At 40.2% G+C, this 20430-nt stretch overlaps 3 protein-coding genes and 1 long non-coding RNA gene across 5 annotated transcripts in view; 2 read left to right on the top strand and 2 right to left on the bottom strand.

The window, feature by feature from the left end:
• The window catches only part of RPL9 (ribosomal protein L9), a 228772-nt gene extending 225425 nt beyond the window's left edge, over positions 1-3347 (top strand). Inside the window, exon 8 of the mRNA XM_052681758.1 lies at positions 3338-3347. The gene's annotated coding sequence lies outside the window, so the exon portion shown is untranslated. The remainder of the gene's footprint in view (positions 1-3337) is intronic.
• On the bottom strand, positions 675-4208 carry LOC128079984 (uncharacterized). Its single transcript, XR_008206409.1, has 3 exons — positions 4151-4208; positions 2428-2570; positions 675-885 (listed from the first exon to the last, which is right to left on the bottom strand). It is a non-coding gene; the product is annotated as an uncharacterized LOC128079984 (long non-coding RNA).
• A 303-nt stretch (positions 4209-4511) lies between these two features.
• On the top strand, positions 4512-10015 carry LOC128079974 (toll-like receptor 1). The gene is made up of 2 exons (XM_052681735.1): positions 4512-5115; positions 7173-10015. The coding sequence occupies exon 2, from the start codon at positions 7260-7262 to the stop codon at positions 9714-9716; it is 2457 nt and encodes an 818-aa protein (XP_052537695.1). The 5' UTR covers positions 4512-5115; positions 7173-7259; the 3' UTR covers positions 9717-10015.
• A 6105-nt stretch (positions 10016-16120) lies between these two features.
• KLF3 (KLF transcription factor 3) overlaps positions 16121-20430 on the bottom strand; it is a 29111-nt gene continuing 24801 nt past the window's right edge. For both annotated transcript variants that reach the window (XM_052681639.1, XM_052681640.1), the window contains exon 7: positions 16121-19989. In XM_052681639.1, coding sequence (XP_052537599.1) covers positions 19808-19989 — 182 coding nt within the window. In that variant the 3' untranslated portion in view covers positions 16121-19807. The remainder of the gene's footprint in view (positions 19990-20430) is intronic.

Raw genomic sequence — 20430 nt, 5'->3', positions numbered from 1 at the left:
AGCACAGCTATGCCTTCCTAATCAGAAAAGCAGTAACCTGTCAGAGACCGAAAAAATTTGCAATGTATTGGGACGACTGATAAGACCCTCTATATGTGGAATCAGAAGAACAAAGTTGCTGTCCTGTATAGGAGTATTGCAGGCCACTTTACCTGTATTTTTGGTGTTTTGTCTTCAAGAAAACATAGCTGGATTCCAACAAACATTCAAAACTGCTGAAGATCATCATGTTTCCTCTTTGTCCCTAGAAGGACAAACGTTTGCCATCTTGAATATTAGACTTAGATGATCAAATACCAGGAAATTATAGTTTCCAAAAAATTTCGTAGAAAACTTTCCTAGAAAAAAGATATGTTGAAATGAAATCCTTTTTGAATGTCTGCATTTTCATCACCTTCCATCTTCAATTATTATTTGCAAAATATTTTAATTGTGACTTTTTTAATGAGGTCTGAGCAGGCTGAGATCTCTTGGCTTGAAATCAAGAACTATGAACAACTCTCTAAGGATTTGTAGGGCAAGACCAAATTTGAAGCTTTTATGTCTTGTTCCATTTAGCCTCAAAATTAATACAACAAATCTACTACCAAATTGCAAGCATTTCATTCAGGAATGTGGAGCAAAATATTTTCTGTACATCCTCCATCCCCTCCAACTAGTGCTTCAGTGTATGACCCATATAATCTTCAGGCAACTGAAGATGAACAGCCTTAGTATGATTTGCCCATTTCGTTTGCAGCTTCAAAAGCTTCAGAGTTTCAGTCAGCAGTCACTGAAACCAAGAATTCAGTTGGCTTCTTCTGTTGGCTGGCAGAGGGGGGAATGTCCTCGGAAAGTGCAGAATGCGCTTGGAGTCCTTCGTGCTGCTCAGATGAGAGCACACACCTGATGTTGGAAAATATATCTTTTAGGAGTGGAAGATTTTAGCTGGGGTTTGCTTACCATTTTGAAAAGAACTTGTGAACTAGATACACCTCTGGCAAGACAGCTGATGTGATCAAACCAAAATATGTAATTACCGTCTGTAATATATGTCCTATATCCTCAAGTGAATAGTGTTGGAAAAGGAGGCTTGTGATAAGAGTGGAGAAATATTAAATCTGGTACTTTGAAATCAGAAGTTCTCATACTGTTATGCTCTTGTCCGTGCTGTGTGTTAGATAACTGGCAAAACAGCTGCACATGCTGTGAATTGCTGCATCTAGCTTCTCAGGTTCTGCAGCGGAGAAGATTTCCCTAGGGATATATCAGGATATTCCTAACAATTATTTTAGCCTGTGCCATACTCTGAAAACTTTATATAAAAACAGTTTCAGTCCAAGAAGAATATTTTCACATGCATAGGGCCATGTGTTGACCTCACACCCCACATCACCCTCTCTGCTGGCGCTAATATCTTTGCATTTGGGGAGCTAACTGCCCTTTTCCATGCACATAAGTTATGTGTATTTGTGGCTGGTTTTACACAGAAAGCTGTAACTAATGCACTCCACATATCAGAAAAGGGTGTATGTAAATATTTTCTGATGTCAGATACCATATCAGCAGATTCCTGGCATTTGGCTAGTCATCGCAGTGACTAGCGGGAATGCTATTTTATTTGTTGCTATTATTACATTAATATCAACAGAGAGAACTGATAACATAGGACTTCACCCTTCAAAACCCAGGAAGTGTGCAGAATGAAGCAAATAAGATTTTACATATGTTTAATTTGTGTGTATAGGGCAAACCAAACCACAACAGAATGAAAGTCAGGATGCACTTGGGGGCTGCCCTGCTAAGAGCTCAGCTATTTTTTGTCTTAGAAACATTACTAAGCACCATCACTGAAGCTCAACTGCAGCAAATTAGACCAAGGAAAAGTGCTTGAGAGGGAAAAGGGGGATTCCATGGGATATGAGGCATTCTGCTGAATGGAAGGTTTAAAGCCCATCCCAAAACCAATTTTTTTACTCAGTGTTTCAGGTCAATACATTTATTTTTTTTTTTCCTTTCAGCAACCTTAACCAAGAGTTCCTGTAATGATCATGTTCAGTCAGTCACTGCTTATTTGAGGGAAAGCAGTACTGACAAACCAATAAATGAGAAAGCTCTGTTTTCTACAAGGCGGATCTTTGTTATGGGGAACACAGTTTGACTTCCATGCTTTGTTCCTTGTATCTGTCTATGCCCAAACAACATAGGCTTGGGCATTAAATGCACCAATATCACAGTTTGACTTGCGGTGGCATTAGCATTCAGTTTGCCAAAATGACACATGGGAGTAAGTTATGACAATGAAAGAGCTGCCACTGAAATTAAGGTCCTTGATATGGACATCAACCTAGCTACTAACAACTTCTAAGAATTGTATTAACATTTAGTAAATGTTTGGATGACTCCAACTGCTTTGACTATGTTTTAACTCAGTGCTTTGCAAGTTACCTTTAGCTGTTCCCATTGGAGAGATTTGTCAATCATTCAGGGACAGAACCAATCCTAAGTAGCCTCTGAAATCCAGCTGAGTGTAGCTGCTGTTCCTCTCTAGTTTAGCAAATACAATACATAGGCAGAAGTGTGAAATGCACCTTGAGGAAGATTGGTTGGAAGATTACTCATTGGTAATATCAGTTACAAAAACAAAATAAAAACACACCAGAAAATAGCAGCAGCATAAACTTCAGAAATACAATGAGATATCTGTGTGAGTAAGGGTATGTTCAGGACAAAGGATGGTATTTAGCTGCTACAGTCAAAATGCATGGACAGAAATACACTGCTTTCTTTTCATATCATGTAAAATGACTTAATCAGTAAACAGAAACCACCCTCAAACAAAGCTTTCCTGAATGCATTAGGAAAAATAACATCATGCACTGCCCTTAAGGAATTAACAGAAGTATTTAGGAGTGTTGGTTTTATTTTAACAACTCTTTCCACAATTTTCCTTATGGTACAAATTTCTCTAATTTAAAGACAGTTTTAAATGTACCTTAAGGTCTGATAGAGAAGGATGGAGAGGAAATTAAATATATTACAAATAAAAATGTAGGTACCTTTAGCACCTTTGTGTATACTGGAGTAAATTTGGAAGAAAGCTGACAATGTTTTTGATTTTGTTTACACAACAAAGATTTTTCTGCCAGTAATTACACTGGCATTCTGCACTAGTTTGCAGAATGTTGTTCTTAATTTGATTAGGATTATGATGCTCTGTCAACAAGAGCCTTAGTCTATTCATTTTCATCTCTTAATGTTCACCAATGGCAACTTCTCCTTTAAGATGAAGAAAAGACAGTATCAGCTGACAATCAAACTCTTGCTGCTTATTGAGAAGCACTCATGATCTCCAGTCTTGTCTGGGGAAACAGATGGCTCAGGGTGTTACGTGCAATGAGTTACTCAGATCCACTGCACTGGGGACAGCAGAATGCTTTACTGCCATCAGGTTTCAGCACAACAGTCCTCACCAATCTTAAAATAAAAGACAAATTTTCTTCTAGCAAAGCAAAAAGGTTACATTCTTCTTTATAAAACTGAAAAGGTAATTGTAAAAGACAAGTTTAGAAGGATTCTACTGCAAACTTCAAGTATACCTGGCACCAGTTGTTAGAATAAATTTTCATACTTGTCAGCTTTCTTCAGCTGAATGCCTTCTTGCATTTAAATCTTCTTCAAGGTGCTGTTTTATTGTGGGGAATAAGCTCTAAACTGAGTCCAGAATCAGCCACGATGCTCTGGTTTGCTTATACTTGAAGAATTCATTACATACTTCATGAATTTAATCTTAAAATCATTAAGATGAAATGAATCTTCATTTATTTTACTCAGCTTCTTTCTTGCTAATTAATCTTACTGAAGCATGTTAAATTAGTTTGGAGTCTCAGGGGAATTGTGTGTTTTCAGTTATTCTGACTCTGAAGAGGACTGATTCTGCTCTGTTGATTTGCTCACTAGGCTCTCACCCCTTTTCAAACCTTTAATTGGATGACTGCTCTATTGGATTTCTCCATCACTAGATTGCCTTCTATTGCTTTATTCTTCATGACTGTCCTACAGCTTTCATGTTTGTACAACCAATGAATGTACAGATGCTATAATTATGAGATACACCAGAGAGCTTAGCTGCACAGCTATTACACCAAAGCAGAAAAGGTAGGATGCTTACCCATATCCTGGGCTCACTTATGAAATTCCAGCACAGCGGATCTTCAGAAGAGATCCCTCCCCTCAGTAGTAAGCCCCTAAAGGGTCTAGGAGAGGTGCAGCCAGGCTCCACCCTTCCAGCAGCACAGGAGAATTGCCTTCACCTGCGCTCCCAGGGCTGACTCATTGCTCACCTCAGGTGCTCAAGCAGAGGTTCAGCCAGTGATTCAGTAGTCCCCCTGTGCTGTCACATTGGCAGGTTTTTTTTGTGGTGTTGTTTTTTTTTTTTTACAGTACTTTTGAATTAAAGTACGATGTGGGGTTTCCCTGGTTTAAACATCTAAGCCATATCGAATGTAAAGGTGACTGACCTGTAAAAGTTTTGAATTGTGTTGGTTTACCCAGCAATATTTTTTGAGGTCTAGGCTTCTAAGTCTGCTAATGTGCAACAATACTTAATGTGCCTGCTGTGGGAAACAACTCAGAGGGGTAGAGATCTGGCAAGGGTTTTGATATGAAGTGCAGTTGTCTGTAAAAGTTCTGCTTCCTCTTTTCTGTGCATGCAAAAGAGGAGATGCAGTTGATATGCTGTGTAACCAACAGAAATGGACAACGTTAAAAATGCAGAAATACTTACATAACCTTACTTTGGAGAACAGCAGAAAGACTTATTTCCTCCTAAACCATACAGATAATTAAATGTTGCAGAAGCAAAAGTACTTTGAGTTTGGATTGTTAAAAATTTCCTTTCATTATGCTCTTAATACCTGCGTTGCAGGGAAATTTTATTATTACTTAGCATTATGCAGCCTCTACATAAAAGCCTGTTCTTATTTCCTGGCATAGCAGTCAAGGGACAAGCATCTTGTGTGAGATTCTCCAGCTTGAAGATTACATATGTTTGAAAACCTGTTTTGATGTTGTTAACTGAGTATGCAGTAGGCAATTGCTGGCTCTTCACTCAGAAATAAATTCAATCCATAAAAGGTGGGTGATATTCTCTGCTTTGTTTACTTCTTTTCTTTTGTTACATGTCTTGTGGTATCTACCAGATCTCAGGTGCTCGTGCTTCTTCTGCCTTTTGAAATTTCTGTGAAATTGCTCAATTTTATCTTGAATTTCAACATAGAAGAAAGAAAGAATTGGTATGGCAATTTTGTTTCTCAACAAATTCTAATTCAATACCATTCTTTAATAGTGTTGGATGGGTTACTGCTGATCTTAATATTTTTCCATCAGACAAATCTGCTTTATTCTTTATGTTTGGCACACTTTGGGGTTATACTGTGTGGGCTGTCCTTTTTTGCAGTGTATAGAAAAGTATACACTGTAAATTTAAACTCTTACTAGCAGAGCATGGACCAGACGATGTTTTCCTTTTTTTTTCTCTCTTCAGAAAAATATCTTGCTTTTTTCCTTACTCAGCAGCTCCCCAAAGTTTCTTTGATTCGAGAAGTTTTTTGCCAGCCTGGACTCTGACGAACAAGATCAGCTACTCTTTGAAGAAATCTGGGTCCTTGTCTTGGTTCTTCTTCTAAGTTATATTGTACTTTGGCCGACAAGTTCAGCTTCATTTAAGATCTCTGTGGTCAGATACCCTAGCACAGCTTTCTGAAGACTGAATTCAGCTTCTCAATTGAATTTTACATGGATTTTGTAGAGGTAGCTTTACACTTCAATGATTCATTATTTTAGTGCTCCTGGTGAAGTTAATTACATATCTTTTTGCTTTAGTTTTCTGAAAGAAAATTTGATGAAGCTTTGCAGGAGATTCAAAAGGGAAGGAATGACTTTTGATATCAGGCAAACAAGTTATTAGCGACCAACACCTAGAACTAAAAATAAAAGAATGAACATTTAGTTTTTATTAATAAAATATTACCTAATTGCCTAGGGGAATAATTTAAAAACCTTTTTTTTTTTCCCTAAATAAAACTATTGGAGGAAAAAAAACAAGACATTTTCCCTCCTGAAAGAGTTTCAGTCATTCGTACTTCTGGGTGTCTGCCTATTGCATCTGTGTTTTCTGTATCATCCTGTCTTGACACAAGAGTAATGCCCAGCGCATATTTTTTCATAATATGACTGATGCCTTTCCATCTTTGTAGATTGTTGATAGGCTTGACCATTTATTCATTCCACTGGACCGTTTTCCATAGCCACAAAAATGTTCCTCCCTGGTCTGTTTGATCTTTAGAACTAGAATCATTGTCTCTCATCCTAGATGAGAGCCCCTGAAGAGACTCTGTTTCGTTGTCAACTATGGGATAGTTTGAAAAATGGAGGAAATTTCTTAGGACACTATGAAATCTTGGAATCCTTTGAAGGAATCTTTATAGGGAGTCTTCAGGTATGCTGTATCTTTCCTGTTAGTATGCTTTCAGATACACTGGCATTACCTTATTCACATAAATTACGGTAAAATTCCTCAAGCTTCTTGGCTTACTGAAAAAAAAGACACGTCTTTGTGTTTCATTGGGGTGTTTCTTTGAGGGTTTGCATGGCCGTATCTTAGCTCATGGGATGTGAAGAATATCCTTTTTCTCTTTTGAGGAAAGATGTTTCTTTTGCACTGGTTCCTGTGGGAGTCAATGGGACTTTTGAAGGTTTGCCCCAAGTGTGTCTGGACACAGAGCACAGGGAAAAAGCACATGCGAGGCTTGCTATGTTCTCCTTTACTCCCAAATATATTACAAAATCAAAGAATCCTTAGAGTTGGAGGGGACCTTTAAAGGTCATGTAAAGGTCTCCATATTGATATCTATTTGTATAATTTCTGAAGATAATTGAGAAATTCTTTAACATCTCTGTACTGTTCAGACATACCACCAATAGTTCTCCTACCATTATATAAAAATTTGTCTCTACTTAACTCAGAAGATCAATAACTGGAATTTTTGATATTTTTTTTGGTAATGTCTTAGAGAAAATATGCAAAAATATTTTTAATTATGTAGTTTTTGTATTATATTTTATTTTAGTTGAATTAATTGTTTATTACAATTCAAAAAATTCAGGAAAATCTATATATTTTCTTCTCATAGGTTGGACTCCTTACTGAGGCATATTGAACAGAAAACATACATGCTTTTGCGTTTCTCTGAAGAACCAAGAAAATTCTGAGACACATAATGGGATTTCTTACAAGTATCTATGTCTTTGCTTGTGTGTTTTTATCCATATTTTGGAATAATATCCAGTCAACTGTGGAAAATAAAATCACTGCAAACTATTCAGGACATCTACTAACTAAAGTTCCAAAAAACATTCCAGTCCATACTCATGTATTAGATTTATCACATAATAGGATCTCTGAAATTACTAACTTGGAATTTATTTCTCTTCCTGACCTTCAAGTAGTAAATCTTTCTCATAATCTGATTACAGAGCTTGACTTCAGTGTCTTCATATTTAATCAAGATTTAGAATACTTAGATTTATCTCACAATAACATTTGGACAGCTTACTGTCAAACGCTCACACGTCTTAGACACTTAGATCTTTCTTTCAACAAGTTCACTGTCTTGCCAATCTGTCAGGAATTTGAGATCATGTTTCATTTGGAATACCTAGGATTAAGTGCCACGATGATACGAAGGTCAGACTTCAGATATGTGACACATTTGCAGCTGAACACTGTCTTCCTAACCTTAGAAGACTTTTCTCTGTATGAGCCTCTAAGTTTAACGGCTTTAAATACAAGGAACCTTCACATTGTTTTTGCAGCAGACCAAAACTTCAACTTTTCCCTCTTATATGATGGAATGAGCACTGCAGAGAACTTAAAAATATTTAATTTAATATACACCTTGGGCCACAAAGATTTTCCCTCCCCTTCTTTAGAGCTTCTGAAGAACATCAAAGCAACAGAGCTAATGCTTGATGCTGTGGACTTAGAATGGACAGTCATTCTGCAAATTTTTCTGCTAGTTTGGGACTCAACTGTGGAGCACTTAACTGTGAGAAATTTGATTTTTCGGGGACCAGTGGTAGAGTTCACTGAATATAAATTTGTATCCTATTTAAGACCTCTGGAACAATTTCTTTCTTTGGGTGGCTCCATGAAAGCACTAACTTTGGAGCGTGTTCGAAATAAGTTGTACTATTTCAACCAGGAGATTGTGTACAGATTGTTTTCAGAGTTGAATATTGATAATTTGACAATACATGATGCATGTATGCCACACATGCTTTGCCCCCAAAAAACAAGCTCATTTCAGTATATAAATTTTTCCCGCAATGCCCTGACAGATGAATTGTTCCAGAATTGTGACACTCTGACAAATTTAAAATTACTTATTTTGAATAGGAATAAATTTAAGAGCCTTTCCAAGGTGAGCTTCATGACCAGCCATATGAAATCACTGAGGTATCTGGACGTGAGCAGCAACTTGCTGCGTAACAGTGGAGCTGAGAAGCGCTGCCAGTGGACTGATTCTCTGTCAGAGCTGGACCTGTCCTCCAACCAGCTGACAGAGTCCGTGTTTGAGTGCTTGCCCGTTCGTATCAGCAAACTGGACCTACAAAACAACCAGATTGCCAGCGTCCCCAAGGGGATTGCTGAGCTGCAGTCCTTGAAGGAGCTGAACCTGGCATCCAACAGGCTGGCCGACCTGCCAGGGTGCAGGGCCTTTGCGGGCCTGGAGATCCTGAACGTAGAGAGGAATTTGATCCTCACGCCAAGTGCCGACTTCTTGGAGAGCTGCCTGAGCGTGAAGGAGCTGCAAGCTGGGCAAAACCCGTTCAAGTGTTCGTGTGAGCTGCAGGACTTCCTGCGCCTGGAAAGGCGGTCTGGGGGCAAGCTGTCCGGCTGGCCAGAGGCGTACGTGTGCAAGTACCCAGAAGACCTGAGCGGCACGCAGCTGAAGGACTTCCACCTGACCGAGCTGGCCTGCAACACCACTCTGCTGCTCGTGACAGCTCTGCTGCTGACGCTGGTGCTGGTGGCTGTGGTGGCCTTCCTGTGCATCTACCTGGATGTGCCGTGGTACGTGCGGATGCTGTGGCAGTGGACGCGGACGAAGCGGAGAGCTTGGCACGGCTGCCCCGAGCAGCGGGAAGCCGTTCTGCAGTTCCACGCCTTCATTTCGTACAGCGAACGCGATTCGTTGTGGGTGAAGAACGAGCTGATCCCCAACCTGGAGAAGGGGGAGGGCTGCATCCAGCTGTGTCAGCACGAGAGGAACTTCATCCCTGGCAAAAGCATCGTGGAGAATATCATCAACTGCATTGAGAAGAGCTACAAGTCCATCTTTGTGCTGTCCCCCAACTTTGTGCAGAGCGAGTGGTGTCACTACGAGCTGTACTTTGCCCATCACAAGTTGTTTAGTGAGAACTCCAACAGTTTAATCCTGATCTTGCTGGAGCCGATCCCTCCATATGTTATCCCTGCGAGGTACCACAAGCTGAAGGCTCTCATGGCAAAGAGAACCTACCTGGAGTGGCCGAAGGAGAGGAGTAAGCGTGCTCTTTTCTGGGCCAACCTGAGGGCAGCTATTAGCATTAAGCTGCCAACATCCTTTGAAACAGATGAGGAGCAAAATGACGTCACATCTACTAGTAGTATGACTCAATGTCTGATTAAGTGACTTGACTATCTTGCATTATTTTTCGCTAATCAGAGTTTTGTAGGTTTGTTTTTTGTTTTTTTTTAACAGTATTTTTAGGTTCTCACCTGAAACGTTGGTAAGCCTTCCTAAATTGCTGTTACTTATTTTACTTGTGCAAGTAGTCAGAAGTTTTGTTATTATCACACAAAGAGTGAGAGAGAAATTTTGCTAGTGACTGCACTTTTTTTTTTTTTACTCAAGTTGCTTTAATTTTGGATGTATCCCATTGATTCCAACTCTATTTGAAAGTAAAAGATACTCATTAATTCAGTGCTGTCAGGAATGGCCTTAATCTTTTCTGTTGTGGAGTAAATGTGGTAGGGATCTACTTCCTTTAGATCTAACTAAATTGTGCAAACAAGAAGAAAATTCTTGTTTATAACCATTTGTTTGCCAGTATAATAGATGTCAAGGGTACAGTATCTCTACACCTTCAGACCTGTCTTTTAATTATCCCAGGTTTATGTTCATTTCTGGCAAGCTTTTCCCTTAGTCAGAGACAGAGACTGTCCTGGGTAAAAGCTGGAAGTTGAAGCCATAATACCTGTTTAATATCCATCATACTTCGCTATGCCCTAACTTCCATTTGCCCAGATTTACACATTAAGTAATGATTTCATGGAATTCACCACTGGTAGTCTTCAAAATAACAGTTAACTTCTGACTTTATGATTTTTAATACTATTAAAATATTATTGTTTCTGCTGTATTCATATGAAGCTGTGTGGTGTTATTTTGCATTTTTTCTGAACTATAGTTATATATATCTCAATCATATTTTCTTATCATGAGCTCTTTCAACTTTGAGGGCAGGAAAACAGAAAAAATGCCTCAGTCTATTACAATTTGATTACAAAAAGTTCTCTCAGTTGCATCACTGTCATTCTTCTGTTAAATTACAAAATATATCTTTTTGCTCTCTCTCTGCAGCTGTTATAAAGTAGTTTTGTAGGTATTCAGAGTATGTCACATGGTAACATTGCAGGAAAACCCCTCTTATTTATAGAAAGTTGGTAACACTGCACGTGAACAATAGGAAGCAGAACTTGCACAACCATTGAGAAAGAGCTGCATTACCAGAACTGTCACTGAATTAGGTCATTTCTCGTTTAAACTCAGAAGACTGATATTCTGGGTTAAATCCCTTGTTATCTCTAGGAGACATCTAATCACTTGCTATGTGTGACTTTAATTTGATAACCTAATACATGTTTCATCTTTTTGTGTTCTTAAACCTTCCTGCTGTGGTATGTCTGGTGGCCAGGAGTTGCACAGTTGCCTTCCCCAATTGGTGGAAGTGAGAGGCCCTTGGCTGCTGCATGTGAAGTGGGTGAGCCAGATGGAGGACGTGATCCTTCTCACCTGCTGCTAACCCTGCAGTGGGAGCTGGAGGATGCTGTGGCTGACAAGCAGGTTGTCTGGGGAAGGGAGCTATTTAGGTGCACCAAGGGGCCTGCAGGATTTCATGAGGGGAAGACCTTGCCCTGACCTGTGTGTCACCTCATGGAAACCCCTGAGCAGCCCAGGCAGCAGGCACCAAGGGCTGCCAGATTCACAACAGTGACATCCAGTGAGGCTGCAGCCAGGAGTTGCAGCTAGAGGTGCTGCGTGTCCTCCTCAGCAGGTTTTCTCCACTTGCACATCCTCACTACGTGCAGACTGTTCACTTCCTCAGTAACACTGCTGTTAAGCAGCTGCCTGGCTCAGCCTTAGTGGCTGCTTCATAATGGCTACAGCCAGAGTCTGTCGATGATTGAGGGTCTGAAAAGCTGCCCAGCTCTCAGATGCGTAAGGACTTGTTCAGAAATACAGGCCAGTGCATTGAACTGGTCACGGGCTTTGCAGCCTTTACCTCTCCTGGGCTCATCTGAGCTTTGCAGCCCAGAACACTACCAGAAATCCTCCTAAAATGCCCTTCTCTAAACCTTTACAGTCTAAGGGTATAAAGAGCATTCGTATTTTGCACAAATCTTGCAACACGTACACATGCTGTTCCTGTTCACTAGATGAGAAAAGAGGAAGTAAAATTTCTCAAGTCAGACTTTCCAATGTCCATAGATTTTACTCAGCAAGATTTCTAATTTTTTTTTTTAATTATTATTTTATTTTTTTTAAATGTGCATTCGTAGGGATGTTTCTTGTAGAGTTTTCAAACCATACAGGATACAGGACGTGAATAGTTGGTTGAAATGTTGAAAAACAGCCATAGTAATATCTGTATTTATAAAACTGTTTTCAAGAACTTCCCTCACTGAAATCACAGGACTGAAAGCATATATGAGAACAACGTCTTGTACTGATTTTGTTAATGTTTGGACAGACCAGAATTTTAACTTTAAAGGGTGTGTTGAATGCATTTTCATGCCTGAAAAGCACAAAATCCATCTTGAAACCTTCCACATATTTCTGCATGTCATGAGATCAGACTCTGACAGAAAATAAGACAGAAGTAAGAACTTTGTTTCTTAATTGTGAGTGAAGAAATATTTTCTTAAAGTGCATTCCAGAAGGCCCTTGACAAACTTGAAAAGTGGGCTCATGTGAACCTGATGAGGTTCAACTTAACAAAATGGAAGGTTTTGCACTTGGGCTGGAGCAGTCCCAGATATGTATACTGGAAGAACTCCTTGAAAGAAGGACCTGGGAGTCCTAGAGGATGAAAAACTAAACATGAAACAGTAGCATGCTCTTTCAGCTTGGAAGGCCAATTGTAACATAGGCTCCATCATAAGAGAAGTGGCCAGCAGAGACTGGGAGGCAATTGTCACTCTCTACTTTGCCCTCATGATTCTCCATCTACAGTACTGCATTCAGGTCTAGGACCCCCCAGTACAGGAAAGACATGGAGGGTGTCCAGGGAAAGGCCACAAAGATGATCAGAGAGCTAGAACACTTCTCCTATGTAGACAGACTGAGGGAGCTGGGCTTGTCTAGCCTGATGCAACACAACAACATAAAGCAATGACTGCAGAATAGCAAGGTTCTAGGCTCCAACAAGAACTTGCTCCAATAAAATAGCTATGGTCACAGGAAAAAAAAATATCAGCTTACCTTCAGAAGACCTCAGGTATGCAGTTCACCAGCAAGAGGCCTTTACCTCACTGCCAACCTTAAATGAGATCTGGGAAGGGGGGGATTCTGGCTCCATCGTTTCCATTCACCAGGTGCACTGCATCCTGCCTTCCTACCAGGTGCTCAATCACTGTTTGAAGCAGTGACTTAATGTTTCTGCTACACTGGGAGAAGAGAAGGATGTGGGGAGACCTCACTGCAGCCTTCCAGTATTTAAAAGGGGATTATAAACAGAAGGGGAATCAACTTTTCACAAGGGTAGATAGTGATAGGACAAGGGGGAATGGTTTTAAGTTCAAGGAGGGAAGGTTTAGATTTTACATAGGGAGAAAGTTCTTTACTATGAGAATGATGGAACAGGCAGCCCAGAGAGGCTGTGGATGCCCTGTCCCTGGAGGTGTTGAGGACATGGTTGGATGGGGCCCTGGGAGCCTGATCTTGTACCACATCTGGAGGTTGGTGGCGTGGCATGCAGCAAGAGTGCTGAAACTCGATAATCCTTGGGGTCCCTTCCAGCCCAAGCGATCCTATGAGTCTTGTCAGCTTAAATTTGCTATTTTTCTCAGATAAAGGGTGACACCCAGCGGCCGATTGAGTTATCATGAAACATTTCCCGAAAATGATCACTCACGCTAAAATACATACAACATATTTTTCCTCTTTGTGTTAAGAGTATATATCTTTCTCCTCCCCCCATCCCCAACCCCCCCCCCAAAAAAAAAAAAATCTAAAACAAATAATTGAATTAGTCCAGCAGACTCAGGGGCCCTTTGAGGTGTGTGTGGCACATAACAGAAACTCTGAGTCAGGAGGTGCCTATCCTGCTTTGCTGATCTTGTGCTGGTTCAGTGGCTGTGGGCCAGTCCCCTGCTCTACTTTGCTCCTCCTGAGTGGGCTGCAGGCAGTGTGTACTGCTTCACTGACATACGTGATCTGTTGGGCTGGGACTCCTCTCCTGCGAAGAAAGGCTGAAAGATTGTCAATGGTCAACCTAGCGAAGAGAAGGCTCCAGGAGTTTGGAACTGGATGGTCTCTAAAGTCCCTTCAAACCAATCCATTCTGTGATTCTGTAAGTCTACAATATGAGCACTAGGCTGCTTTACAATGAGCTGTCTTTATTTTCAAGGGGAGCATGAAGATACACAAGCTGACTGTTTTCTCAAGGTTTTATTTTCTTGCCTCATTTCTGCTATCCCTGCTTTCAATTCTGTACTTCACCAACACTGCATTTGCACTCACTCTACAATACACCAATATCCTGGAAAAAAAAAAAACGAAAACTTCAGCAAGAGTGGAAAGGAATTGTTAAAATGTGTACAATGAATCTTTGTTTCTAATAAAATGCTTTTAAATATAAAAGTATAGGCATAATATACTTCTTCAGGAAGTATGCAGTTTGACTGAAAGTTGTCCAAAGATTTATTTTCTACAGTTCTATTTTGGGCATTACTGATCTTGTAATCTCCCTCACCAGGTTTAGGAGTTTAGAGCAGACCATGAACTCTCCCTGGCTCTGGCCAAACGTCAGACAAGGTGTCAAAGCTCTCAAATCATCATTTCCCCACACTTCTCTGTGACAACATACCCCTTGATTATCTGATCCTGTTGACAAGAACTTATTTTGCATTACCTAATTGCTACAGTTTACAGGGATGATAAATCCCTTTCTGTACTTTTGGGTAAACATTCCTTCTGATAATGAGTTCTCTCTCCCCTCCTGCTCCCCACCCTCCTTTTTTTTTTTTTTTTTAATCTTTCTATGGTAAAATATAAACAATTGAAAGGACTGACAAGAGAAGGTTGAGGGTAACAGACATGGTAACAGTTAGAGAGGGACAAGTACCTGGTTTGACAGAAACCTACATAACTTCAGAGAAAGCTGAGTAGTTCTCTTAAAAATCCCCAGTTTCTTGGAAAATATCTATTTCTATAGAGACAACTACAGCTATAAATTTGTTTAGCATCCATCAGCCTCGATCTGGTCGCTTACAGTAATGTTTGCTAGAGGGTGTGAGCTTGGTGTCTCATGGCTTGTTGGATCATTACAAGGATGAGTCAGAGCTTCTAGCTGTCGTTTAGCATCCACTGGAGTCTCTAAAAAGACACGGTGCCAAAATAACTTCAGACTTGCCAGAGAGTTAGAATCCACTCATGGCATCGTCTGGCCTGTCCTCTCATAGCCTCCAGGGGAAGGCTGGCTACATGGTGGCCCAGGCTGGGTTGATATTTAACCTTTCCTGAAATGTGGCTTAACATTAACAGGTTTAGTTTATTCTTCTTTTGTGAACTTCTTCAGATCCTTTAAGCTCTGGCATATTTTGTACTTAGTGCTTAGGATTTTCCCAGCTTATTGGTACAAAACCCAAAGCATCTGTAGGCAGAAATAGCAGAAACTTGCCAAACAAATATGAAATTTGTGTAGAAGAAAGCCTTCATTAGCTTACTTCAGAGTCATAGTTGTTGTCCTGTCTGTACAGCTGTATATACTGCCATTGCATCAACTAGGGCAAGGGTTCTCCAGTTGTATGACAGAATCTCTTCATCTCCAGCCAGTAAAACAAATGGCACATGGTCTCCATATGGACTAGCATACTCAGCTGTCACCTGCAGTGTTTTGTTTCAGCACCACCACCAGAATGCATGGTGAATGGCAAGGAACATATTAGAGATCTGAAGTATTGCTGAGGATCCTTCCTTCCTTCCTTCCTTCCTTCCTTCCTTCCTTCCTTCCTTCCTTCCTTCCTTCCTTCCTTCCTGCCTTCCTGCCTTCCTGCCTTCCTGCCTTCCTGCCTTCCTGCCTTCCTGCCTGCCTTCCTTCCTCCCTTCCATCCTTCCTCCCTTCCGTCCTTCCTCCCTTCCTCCCTCCCTCCCTCCCTCCCTCCCTCCCTCCCTCCCTCCCTCCCTCCCTCCCTCCCTCCCTTCCTTCCTCCCTAGCTCCCTTCCTTCCCTCCTCCCTCCCTCCCTTTCCCCTCTTTCACACCTCTACAATCCACATCTCCCTTTGTTTCAAAACCATTTCCCCTTGTCCTGTCACAGCAGACCACACTAAAGAGTCTGTTCCCTTCTTTTTTACAGCCCCCTCTTAACTGGTGCTTTATTACACTGTCTTGTGCTGAACTCTAAACTTCCTAATTGCAAGTTCATTGGATTAGGGATTAATGTTTTTAAACACATTTTACAGACTTATACAGTACTATTTTTTTCTTCTTTAAGGGTGAGGGTTGTGTTATTTATATTCAGTATCAATTTTCCCTAGCATCTTTACTGAACATTACACGTGTTCTCATTGTAGATGACGACACGACCGCAAATAATATTCTGATGGCTTTATTAACAGTTATCATAGATATGTATTTTGTACTAAATATAGTATGAGGACTGTACAGTACAAATTTCTGTTCACAGTTCAACATGACAAAATGTCATTACTGAATTCCCATTGGCTACCAAAGTAGAAACAGTAAAAGTATATTAAACATTCACATCTTTAGTAAGAAAGATTACCAAAATGTTTCCATATTTGCAAGTTATAGTAACGCACGCTAGAAACCTTTAATTACCCATTCAATCTTATTAGCTTATAAAATATATTACATTTTCTTAAAAAAAAAAAAATCTGCATAGTTTATACACGTATTGAAGTAAATATAACATCCCTGCTATATTTGCAGGTGAGAGATGCTAAGCGAAAAGATTATTTTGACCCTCTAACATTTGAAGTACATAAATAGCGTAAAAGTGCTAGTATCTGTAAAATGTAATGAAAACTGGTGTAGCCCTACTTGGATTTGTAAAATGGATTTATATTCTTCTACACATAGCTAACCTCAGCAGAGACAACAATGCATTTGGACAAGATGTGGCATTAGAAATATTGCTGCAGAATGGCAGTTATGTTTAAATAAAACCACACCATAACACCCAAAAGCTGAGCTTTTTGGGATTGTCACAGAACCCAGTAAAACATTATAACAAAAGGATGAAGCAGGAGCAGTATCATTTATTACTACTCACTGCACGGTGCAGCACTGCTAGTGATTTTTTTTTTTAAGATGATCACCTCTTGCAGGATTAGTCTGCCTTGTTATCTAAACAGGCCTCTCTTTAAGCCATACATGGAATAGGCTGTTTTATTGAAAGTATTTAGTCGTGTGGTTTAAAAAATTTCACAACAGCCCTCAAACCAAAATTTGCTGAATGAGTCAACGAGCCACAGAAGATGTAAACGCGCGTTTTCAGCTGAAAGATGAAAGCCTGTGTACAGGTGGCTTCTTTGACATTCCACAGAGACACCCACAGACCAAGTGAGAAATCCTACAAAGCATTTACCTGAAACAGTCTGAAATATTTATATTTAATATTTAAATTTCTGGTGTCCTAAATCACAAGGCACATAGCTAAAGACACTTAAAAGTTCTATTGCATCTCTGCTGTCTTCATCTGCACCATTACCATAAATATTTTCAAGAAAAAGGTACATAGGCAAATTAAAGGACGCCTCTATGGTATTTTAGATTTCTATTAAAAAATAAATGTGGAAACCTTGAAAGAAGAGTATTGGAAAGAAATGCTGCTTTATCATCCTAAATCCCAGGCATTTCAATCTGTTAAGCTAAACATGGGATCCGTTGTCCTTGACCCACTTGTGGGTCAATAGGATCTCACCTCTTTCTGCGCCCTTGAACAGGCTGAGAATTGTTTTTATCCCAGGACACCACATAGCTGTATGCTTGTATTTGATGCTATAGCAGTTCCACATTGCCCTCTGCCAGTGACAGCTCAATGTCAATGAACCACCATCACTACCTGGAGTCTTGCAAGTGAAGCTAAGTCTGACTCCCTGTGACATTGCTCACTCCAAAAATAAAAGATAAAAATCCAATGATAAAGCACAATTTTAAACCAGTTGCTCATTAACAGCAATCTCTTTCCTGCATGTTCATCAGTGTTAGTAACCGAGTAGTCAGACAGAAAGGGACCAATTGGTTTTTGAAGTTTTTCGGTTCTGAATGGATCAGTTGAGCCCCAGGTCCTGAGGATGCATGGCAACATAAAGAGCCTAAAGATTTTCTCTATAAAAGGTGCAGAACGGCCTTAGCTATGTAATCCCCATTCTGCCCTTTGCAGAGCACAGATGTTCCTTAAATAAACTTGACAGTTTCATATTCACATATGTAAGATTTGCTACACAATTTGAGCAATAGTTTGCATTTTACAGCAATCACTATGAACATTTTTCTCTAAGAACAGATCTCCTCTCTCTCCACTCATGGGTACCCAAGGTGAGCTGGAAACCCCACCATCAAGGAAGCAAATGTGGAAGGCTCCTCACGTTCCAGCTGTGCACCTGCAGATGATTTCAGCCTGCTGCTCTTGGACTCCCCACAGCCCAGCGTTGCTCTCCACAGGTCCTGAGGTACCCACCTGAGGATGGACCTCCAACCTGACTCCTCCTGGAGGACTCTGCAAACCTCCTCCCCACGGCCCTGTTTTCCAGTGGGGCTTTCCAAGACAAAGGAAGATCTGATTTTTACCAAGTTTATATGGCACACAATTATGTTCACCTCACACAGGGTGAAGAACAAACACTCAACAGTTGCTCAAGTCTAGACAAACAGATCCTGTTTCTTTTTAGTACCACAGAACCTGACAGCTAATAGAGAGAAACCCTCCCTCCTGTGGAGAAGTTCCAAGTACTGGAACATTGCTAAGAGCAGCTGGTTGTCTGAATTCAGCTTGCTTGTATTTGAGCAATTAAGTTGTGTTTACTACTGACATGGGAGTTGGTGACACGTTTTAATGCGATAGATGCATCCACAAGGGAAGCTCCATCTACTGAGCACTGCGAGAATACCAGAGCCACAGATCAGAGCTGTCAAATGGATGATCTGGCACATACTTTTAACCAGATACGTGACTCAGTTTATCACAGAAGTGCTTCATATTTGATGCCATTTTGTGATTAAAATATTAATATTTCAAAATACGTAGTATTTTGTAGTGTATTAAAGTGGCACTTGCAACAATACATTGGAGCGTTTCTGACATGATGATTTCTATTTTCTGAGGTACAGTAAGGAGAAAAAAATTATTTAGAGGAAACATAAGGGAATGGTTACAGAGGGACAGTCTATAAGCCTGGAATGAGGTGTGGAAGGTTTCTATGAATATCTTTTAATGCCATGTTATAGGAGAGTACCATGTATGTTCCATCCACTCAGTTGCACAGAAAACAGACATACAGTGTCACACAAGATCTTCATTTAACAAATCCACCAGGGCAGTATGCAATAAAAACATGGTTGAATACTATGCTATAATACAAAGGACAGATGGCATTGGTTTAGATGCACAGTGTTATGTACAGACCAGTTTCTCCTAATTTTTCTTCTCGACAGAGGTGATACTGTGACTCAATCTTTCTGTAAAGTATATTGCTTAGATTTACTTCTACAGTGTTACCCACTGTTTGGGCAGAGGGGATTTCTAAATCAGGTGTCTTTCTAAAACTGTTGTATTAATTATACTGCAGAAATCAGCAAGGTTGAGGAAGTCCATTCATTGCATTGCTGAGCATAAAATGAGAGTATGCCTTGCACAGGGCACATAAACAATGTCTCTGCCAAGGATGAGCATTTTGGATATTCAATAACATCTACTAGTTTATCAGTATACAGTGGGGGTTGACTATATGAAGAAACCAACAAAAGCTGTTTGTTTACAAATTCCCTTATTCACAATGGAATACATTAAACACACTCTCTGAAGAAAGGGTTTGCTTAGCATCCCCAGGAGAAAGAAAAACAAAACAGAACAAAACAATTGTTCACATTCTTTAGGTCTGACCCGTGGCAAGGACATAGGTTTAGATAACATCTAGTACTGACCATACGTAAGCTTTTAATGGTATAAACTACAGAGATTCAGACCAGCTGAACTCGAATTAAAATGCATGTGTAAAAAAAAAAATGTTGACAGGAGTCGGGGGCAGAAGACACTCAGACTAGCATGTGACGTTTTCTGTGAAGAGTAAGATGGTCCGAGCGTGAAAAGCTACGGTCACAGTCTGGGCACTGAAAAGGTTTGATTCCCGTATGCTTGCGGAAATGCCGCGTTAGTTCATCAGAACGAGCAAACTTCCACGTGCATCCCTCCCAAGTGCATTTGTATGGTTTTTCACCTGAAGAAAGAAACAGAGAAACAGGCTTTAAGATACAAATACATCAGTTACTTCACAGGTTTATCCTCTTGCCCTGTCAAGTTTCATCATGTAGTTTTAAGCTTACTCGAAAAGCCTTCCACCAGCAACAGGCTGGCAGAGTGTTCTGCACTGTGCAATGTTAACAGATACAAGAATTATTTCCTGCCACAACCTACTCTTGTTTTTGTCTGTTGTATTAGCGCTTGTTTTTCCTCACTAAGCCTAGAAGAGTGAAGGCTTAAGCATTTGTTTGAGTATTTTCAAAACCAGGACCTCTTGTGGTAGATTAGTGGGGGAAAGGATTGGTGTTGTCAATCAGCACAGCTGGCAGAAATCTCATGGTTACCATCTCATAGTTACCTCTTACAATTACCAAAGTATGTATTAACTGGTATCTCTGCCACAGATAGCTCAACTTAA

This window comes from Tympanuchus pallidicinctus, unplaced genomic scaffold (genome assembly GCF_026119805.1).
Source record: "Tympanuchus pallidicinctus isolate F22 unplaced genomic scaffold, pur_lepc_1.0 scaffold2, whole genome shotgun sequence".
Lineage (NCBI taxonomy): Eukaryota > Metazoa > Chordata > Aves > Galliformes > Phasianidae > Tympanuchus > Tympanuchus pallidicinctus.
Note: the sequence above shows the minus strand (reverse complement) of the source record. Positions and strands in the feature narration are given on the sequence as shown.

Coding starts and splice junctions, on each gene's coding strand:
- LOC128079974 (XM_052681735.1), top strand. CDS start 7,260: ATGGGATTTCTTACAAGTATCTATGTCTTTGCTTGTGTGTTTTTATCC.